The sequence below is a fragment of the Mandrillus leucophaeus genome, unplaced genomic scaffold (genome assembly GCF_000951045.1).
Source record: "Mandrillus leucophaeus isolate KB7577 unplaced genomic scaffold, Mleu.le_1.0 Scaffold61, whole genome shotgun sequence".
In the NCBI taxonomy this organism is placed as follows: Eukaryota; Metazoa; Chordata; class Mammalia; order Primates; family Cercopithecidae; genus Mandrillus; species Mandrillus leucophaeus.
In genome coordinates this window covers 1,363,975-1,372,121 of record NW_012106586.1, presented here as the reverse complement: position 1 = coordinate 1,372,121, position 8,147 = coordinate 1,363,975, and the positions used below count along the sequence as shown (strand labels likewise).

At 46.6% G+C, this 8,147-nt stretch overlaps 1 protein-coding gene across 3 annotated transcripts in view; it reads right to left on the bottom strand.

Annotated features, from left to right (window-relative positions):
* Positions 1-8,147, bottom strand: part of SPATA13 (spermatogenesis associated 13) — a 94,874-nt gene that overhangs the window by 60,958 nt on the left and 25,769 nt on the right. For 2 of the 3 annotated variants that reach the window (XM_011999934.1, XM_011999936.1), the window contains exon 1: positions 5,164-5,326. In XM_011999934.1, coding sequence (XP_011855324.1) covers positions 5,164-5,290 — 127 coding nt within the window. In that variant the 5' untranslated portion in view covers positions 5,291-5,326. Of the gene's footprint in view, positions 1-5,163; positions 5,327-7,188; positions 7,555-8,147 lie in introns of those variants that run through there. The other variant, XM_011999933.1, reaches the window with a different exon arrangement.

Sequence of the window (8,147 nt, the reverse complement as noted above, 5' to 3'; positions counted from 1 at the left end):
CAATGTTCAATTTTCTGTATTTTGAGAAAAATTTAGTTGTGGGTACTACTTAATTTGGAGAGTTTTTTGTATTATTATTTTAAACTCACATAATAATTGTACAATATTTATGGGGCATAGTGGTGATATTTCAATATATGTATACAATGTGGAATGATCAAATCAGGGTAATCATCACATCAAGCACTTATCATTTACTGGTATTAAGAACATTTGAGGCCGGGTGTGGTGGCTCATGAACGCCTGTAATCTCAGCACTTTGGGAGGCTCAGGCGGGCGGATCACGAGGTCAGGAGATTGAGACCATCCTGGCTAACACGGTGAAACCCCGTCTCTACTAAAAAATACAAAAAACTAGCCAGGCGAGGTGGCGGCGCCTGTGGTCCCAGCTACTCGGGAGGCTGAGGCAGGAGAATGGCGGGAACCCGGGGGGCGGAGCTTGCAGTGAGCGGAGATCGTGCCACTGAACTCCAGCCTGGGTGACAGAGCGAGACTCTGTCTCAAAAAAAAAAAAAAAAAAAAAAAGAAAAAAAAGAACATTTGAATTCTTCTAGCTATTTTGAACTATACAATACATTGTCATTAACTGTAGTCACAGTAGGACTTATTCCTTCTGTCTAGCTCTATTTTTATATCCATTTACCAACATTTGGTTATCAAGATTTTGAGAATACCTGACCAGGGAGGAGAAATATACTTTCATTATTATTTAAAAGTTGATACTACAGAAAATATCAAATACACACAAAAGCAAATAATACCATGAACCCACAATTATCAATCTTTTGCCAATATTGTTTCAACTATTTCCCCCCAACTTTTTTGGAGTATTTTAAAACAAATCTCACATATCATATTTTATGCAGAAAGTATTTCACTATCTATAACAAACAAGGACTTAAAAATAACTGCACTGTCTTACTCTAGCTAACAAAATTAAAAATAATTCCTTTGTGTTGCCAAATATTCAGTCCATCTGAAAATCTCCCCAATGTGTCTCAAATGATGCTTTTATAGCTAGTTTGCTGAGATCACTTTGCGGGCTTATGGAGCTGGATGCCATTCTAGCACTTCATTGGTATGTGAACCTCAAACTCTCAGTGCATGGAAAGGAAGGAGTTCCAGGACAGAGATGGAAATGCTAGAGATGGTCTATCATGTGAGTCACACCACCCGTTGGGCTGCATCTCCCATGTGGCAGCAGCTTTTATAACTAATGTACTGCTAATCTCTCTAGGCCAGAGATGCTGCTGAGAGATGGTTACACTGCAATGCAGACCTGGTCCTCCATGGAGGTGGGACATCTGTCATGGGAAAGGTGGACATAGTTACTATACCACACAGCAGGGCCAGCTTGGTCATCCGAATGGTTTAACCCATGAAATCTCTGGTTGTGCTGTTAACTGATCTCCGGGTCCCTAGGAACAAAACAGATGAGTGATTCCACTAAGGTATCACAAGATTGTGTAGGAGGAACTCTCCAGGGCTGGCGAGCAGAGCCCGACCTGAGCCACCATGACAGAGAAGACAAGGGAGGGCCCTCACTCAACTCCCAGACTCAGGCTTCTTGATGAAGCAGAGCCAGGGAGCCTCAGGGTAGCCATGTTAGTACAAGTCTTCTCCCTAGCTTCTCAAAGAGGACTCCTACCATCCGCCTGGTGACTGTGTCCTCAGGACAGGGAAACTCCCGGCAGCAAACGTAAGTAACACTCTTCCCAAGCCTTTCTGAGTAGGAGAGATTGGCTTTGGCAAGGTAAGGATTTAGCTCGTGTGCACTCCCGGTTAGGAGCTAATGACTTGGCTGAATGGCCTGGAGGAATGTGGAAAGAACAAGATGGGCTGAGGATGGGTTTGGGGAAGGGGTATAACTGGCTACATCAGAATACACGCAAAGCATGAGATGATGTCCATCCTACATGAATCCTTATTGCAAGAGAAACTAATTAATCATCCTGTGGACATGATGTCCCAATGTGCAGCTAGATGCCAGTCTTCTTTCCCAGTCACCTTGATACTTGCTCAGTGGGTTCATAAAAAGGAAAAAAAAAAAAATAAATAAAGTAAAAAAAAAAGAAGCAAGCAAGAAAAAGGCCATGGTGGCAAAAATGGATGCCAAGCCTGGGCTAAACCACAGGAAGTCTGGGCCTTCCCCTCAACAAAGCTGATGATACGGTTCCCTGCAGGCACCAGACAGCCCCTTGTGGAAAGTTGATTGCAGTGGGGCCTTTTCATAATAGAGGGGGTGGTGATTTGTCCCTACTGGAAGGGCCACTTATGCTGGGCTTGGATTTGTTTCCTGCGCCGTCAGACCTTTGTGGATCCTCCAGAAGGCCCCGATCCTGTCGCAGCATCTCACATGCCACCCAGGCCCAGAACGTCACACAGAAGGAAGCACATGACTCCATCACACTCAATACTGACCAGATAAAAATCAAATGACAGAGGCAGCTTGGAGACACACCCAGAAGTCGCCATACCGCCCCGGACGGGACGCGGGCTCTGAAGCAGTGAGTAATTTGGAGAGGCTCACCCACAGCAGAAGATTCAGAGCCGGAAACCAACGGTAAACATAGAAGCAGCTTCTTAGGATCACTTAACAATACACTTGCAAAATGTTTTCTTCCCACCTGGGAACTCTGCTCTGTTGAAACCGAATTTAGTGCCCCCCAAGGGAGAAGCACTTCCTCTGGAGTTCATAGCCCTGGCCACAAGGAATTAGAACCAAGGCTGGCCATTTTTGCCTCTTCATACCACTGGGAAAATGAGCACCCACGGAAAATGGGGATGGCTTTTGTGGTCACTGCTGCTGTACTTCTCAAATGGACTAATGCAATCGCCTTCAAATCCATCTCCATTCCTCTTCCTTTTCCCCCACAAACTGCCCTCCCTCTCTAAGCATAAATCAGAACATACTATTTTCCGGCGGGCAATGGCTTCACACCACATTTAGAACAAGATCAGCCTCCTCATGACCTGCAGAGCCCTTTCCAGCCTCAGCCCACCTCCCAGCCTGCAACATCCTTGTCTGCCTCTTGCCCCCCGAGCTCCTGTCACTGTTACCTCCTTGCTGAACCTCAGACACATCATGTTTCCTGCATGACTTTGGGCTTCTGATGCTCCTTCTGGTAGGACTTCTCCTCCCTCAGATCTCTGCCTCACTGCCTCCTATCCTACTCAGCTGTCCCCAGCATCACCTCCCCCACCTGCTCCTACTCCTCATATTACCCACAGTCATCTTCTCCAGGGCCGTCTCTGGCGCCTTGGCGCATCCTACGTATTGACTTATGGAGAATCTGTTCAAATGCTGAAATGTAAACTTTGCATGATGTTTTATTCTCCACAGCATCCCAACTTTTCTCTTTCCTTCCTTTCCCCGCCTTGCCATTCTGGTAGGGATGTGTTGCTTAAATCTGCCTCTGGTTATCAACACTGAAGAGGCACTGCATGGAACGGGAGGACTGGTTATCCTCAGAGGTCCTAGACTTGGAGGTGTCTGCTGCCACTGATGAAGCTCTGGGTGTCTCCCTCTAGGGAAGAGAGAGCGGGTTCACAGAACAGGTGCATCGTGTTAGAATGACACTCTTTGGAAACGAATGTCCTCTATCCTGTTTTATTTTTCTTTACAGTACTGTCTGCCCTGTTAAATACTTACTTGGCCTCCCTTCACATATAGAAGGCAACGGTCCCTGGAGGCAGACACTCCACCCTTCTCCCTGTTCCATGCCACCAGGCGGTGGACATATCACCTAAGCTCGGACAGCTGAATCCTCCATCCTGGGACCTGAAGCCCTGGGTGAGTGACAGACAGACAGTCCCGAACTTCTAATAAATTAACTCCTTATTATAACTCCAATAAGTATACACTTCTCCAAGACAGGGTCTGTAATGAAATGTTTTGTATTTTCAAAGGCCTCACTGGACACCTCCCTAACTCCTGGGACAGTGCCACGGCCAGTCTCCCATCACACGCCTTCCTGTGGCTCCTCCCCTCCCAGGACCCTGGTTGCCATCCCTTCCCTGGCCTGGTTCCCCAGCCATCTCATCAATTCTGGGCACACCCGGCACCCTTCCAATAAATTCCCTTTTTGCTTAAGATACATCACACACCGGGGCCTATTGCGGGGAGGGGACAGGGGCGAGGGACAGCATTAGGAGATAGACCTAATGTAAATGACGAGTTAATGGGTACAGCACACCAACATGGCACATGTATACATATGTGACAAACCTGCACGTTGTGCACATGTACCCTAGAACTTAAAAGTATAATAAAAAAAAAAGATAGCCAGAGTTAGATGTTGTTGCTTTTCAACAAAAGAACCCCTAAAATTAAAACCTTTTTAAAATAACAACAAAAACCAGTGTCACAGAAAGCAGGGAATAGGCTGTGTGTACACAGGTATGGGGTGGGAGGAGGAGGGCTCTACATTCCTACCACCCTAACAATGCTATTGTTATTTCTGCCTATTCTTTTAAAATCTTCTGCCACATGGGTACACGTTGCCTATTGTTACAAACATGGTATATGTTTTTGATTCAATTGCGTCCCCCAAAAAGATGGTGAAGACTTAACCCTCAGCGCCTATGAGTGTGACCTTATTTGGAAACAGTCTTGGTAGATAATTACATTAAGATGAGGTCATTAAGTTGGGCCCACAAGCAGTAAGCCTGGTGTCTTTACAGAAAGGGGAGATCTGAACACAGACAGACACATGGGAGAATGCCATGTGAACATGAAGGCAGAGATGAGGCAACGCTCGTACGAGCCAAGGAACGCTGAGGGTGCCAGACGCAAGGAGAGCAGCCGGGAGCAGACCCTCCCTCACAGCCTCCAGAAGCAGCGGACCCTGCTGACACGTCGATCTCGAATTTCTAGCCTGGGTCTGGGTTCTTTAGGGATCTCCACATGCAGGAATGACATACACGGACACCACAGGAGGAGCAAACTTCTCAAACCTAAGAGCCACCAGCCTAGCACACAGAGCATCTACCCCAGACAGCAAATGATGCACCATTCTCCTGAGATGAGCCGTCCTCGCTCCCAGACAAACGTGGCCTGGCCCGAGGGAGGCGCGGAGCTGCCGAACCTGCTGCCTCAGGTTAGCTGGAAACAGTCAGATGGGCCCGTGGCAGCTCTGAAAGGAAAGGGACTCTGAGACTCACTGTTGGATGCTCTCATCTGCCGCCGGCGTCCCACACGGTCCAACCCAATGGGGGTGCTCCGGGAGAACGTGAAGGGCCGGAACCGGGCCGACACAGCCTTGTAGGGTGGCACCTGGTGAGCAGGCATGGGCGGCCTGGAAGCCGGCTGCAAAAAGAAAGCAAAATCTGTAAGGAGGTGTCAGGAAGTGGCAGCTCCTGTAAGCACTTCACACGCATAGCTCTCTCACCTCGAAGCCACTCACAGACGTGAAATGGTTTCTCCAATCCTGCCACGAGTTGCAGGCTGCACCGAAGCCCAGTGGCAACTCGTGATGCTACGGTTTTTAACAACCCTGATCGGCTTACTGTCCTGCACCCTGCAGCCTCGTGTTTCATCTCACTTTTCTGCAACATGCCAACAGGTCCCACTAAGGAAAAAGAAGCTTCTGAGAAGAGGAAGGCACGTTTAGAAAGCAGGGGAGTTGTCACACAGATGCAGGGTCACTAAGGTAAGAAGATGCTTTCCCGGGGTGGCCCTCTGGAGGAAGCCAGGACAAGGCCACAACCCGGCCAGGGTGGCCAACTGTGATCCTCACATCCTTCTTCAGCCTCCTTCCTCCTTTACTCCTCCCTGCCGACACAGAGCCTGGCACAGATGAGCCTTCAGTAAGGATTTGTGGAGCTGAAGGCAAGCCTTGCCTCCCTAAACTCACACAGCAGTGGAGCTTCAGTTAAAAGAAGCGGTTTTCCATGTAGTTGCCCAGGTCTCTCTTACAATGCCCTTCTGGTTTTCCACAATAGCGATCCCTAAAACTGTAAGTCAAAGGCCCAGTTGCTTTATGCGTTCCTTAGATTTCGTTTTTCCTCCTTTTGTTTATTACATGCACATTCTGCTTATGTAATTCCTTAGGTTTTCTTACAATTTTCTCACCCAATTCCCTAAATTAGGCTATAGTACAGAAAATCACTTTTCACATGCCTTTTTGCTGCTGTGAAGGGAAACCCTTTCTAAGGCTCTAGAGCATCCGGGACTGCTGTTCTGAGTTAAAACGCGTGACCATCTGCTTCAGTGCAGAATCATGTCCCAACAGCAGAGCACCTTCGGACAAAAGAGTCTTAAAATTTTCATGGTATTCTGCAACTGAATTTTTTAACCTTAAGAAATCAGTTCAATTTATTTAAGCAAGGGTTTTTGAGTGCTTGTTATAAACAAGGCATTGTGTGGGGCTTTACAGGAAAAATGTAAACATATACAATCCAGTACTAGTACTGTATAGGATTTCCCTTTTCAGATAACTTTATGGGTTACTTATGACATCAGCTACCAAGTTTTGAAAATGAAAGTGGGCATATATATTACTCATATGGTGTTCTGTGACTGTTTACCACGGCCGGGTATTAGCCATCCCAAATAAGCATACACTTCTCCAAGACAGAGTCTTCAATTAAATGTTTTGTATTTTCAAACTGCTCACTGGATACCCGGCTAAATATCTGTTGAATTACTAAACTATAGTAAGAAACCAGTACTAAGTGTTTAATCCATTGTCAAACTATTACTAGTTGCAAAGTTGCAACTCAAAATAAATAAATGAATAAAATGGTAGAAAACAAAATACTTTCTTATCTCTTAAAAAACTATTTCTTCTTTACATTTTATTTATTTCTTCTTTACATTTTATCTTTACATTTTAACAACGAACAATACTGTCTTTTTCAACAATTTCTTTCAGGAGTGTTACTGAATACGTCCTGCTACCTTTCCCTGGTTAGAATCTCAGGTTATTCAGAAATCAACAGCAAATGAGTCTTAAGTATTATTTGAGATCCCAGGAAAGAAAGATTAGCAAAAGGCATCCAAACATCAGACGGTTAGCTTGAATTCATGCATGTTTTCACACAGTCAGGAAGAAAAGGTGGTTAAGCATACGGTGCTGCCCTTGAGAACGCGAGAGAAAAAGCAGATCCAGCTTAGTGTGCAGAGAGAACAGAGGCAGGAAGCTGGAGGGCCTCTGCTGGCTTGGGGAGGTGCACACCAGATCTTACTTGGGTCAGAAGACTGTCCAGTTCTTCCGTCTGGTTGGTCCCATACAAGCTGACCCCACCTATCACGGAAATGGGGCGTCTTCTCCGGGCTCCTCTGGGGCAGCCCACTGGAGCATTCTGGTCTTCAGGGCTGGCAGAAGTCAAGCTTGCCTGGGGGTCCTCGTTCACACGGTCTTCCTTCTGGGGGTCTGCAGCAACCGAGTCTTCAGGAATAGACAAACTGCGGCTGGCCAGCTGGCCGTAGTCAGAGAATGGCCGAGGCCTTGGCCGTCTCCCAGAGCCCCATCTCCTCCTGGGGGTTCTCTGTGCCTCTGTCCTTTCCTCATCCTGTGATGAACCTCGCCTCCAAGGGCCATCATGGAAGACCTTTCAAATGTGAACAAGTCAGGTGAGCTCAATATCCAGGAAGGTATTCAAAAAGAACAAGCCATACATTCCCTCTCACCGCCACAGCCCTGCCTCGGGTTTTCTTGATTTACTTGTTTATTAGAACAGCTATTTGTGTACTAGAACATGAAGACACAACTAAACCTTAATCAAAATAACCAAATCTATTATTATAGACTGATTCAATAGGCTGATATTTCAATAACCATAATTGAAATAGTGGTTTGGTGACCAATGATGAGCTATGATAAAAGGCATTAAGAAAATCAGCACTGGCCGGATGTGGTGGCTCATGTCTGTAATCCCAGCACTTTGGGAGGCCGTAGTGGGCAAATCACTTGAGGTCACAAGTTTGAGACCAGCTGGCCAACATGGTGAAACCCTATCTCTACTAAAACACAAAAACATTAGCCAGGTGTGTGGTGGCAGGTGCCCGTAATCCCAGCTACTTGGGAGGCTGAGGCAGGAGAGTCACTTGAACTCGGGAGGTGGAAGTTGCAGTGAGCTGAAACTGCACCTCTGCACTCCAGCCCGGGTGACAGAACGAGACTCTATCTCAAAAAAAAAAAAAA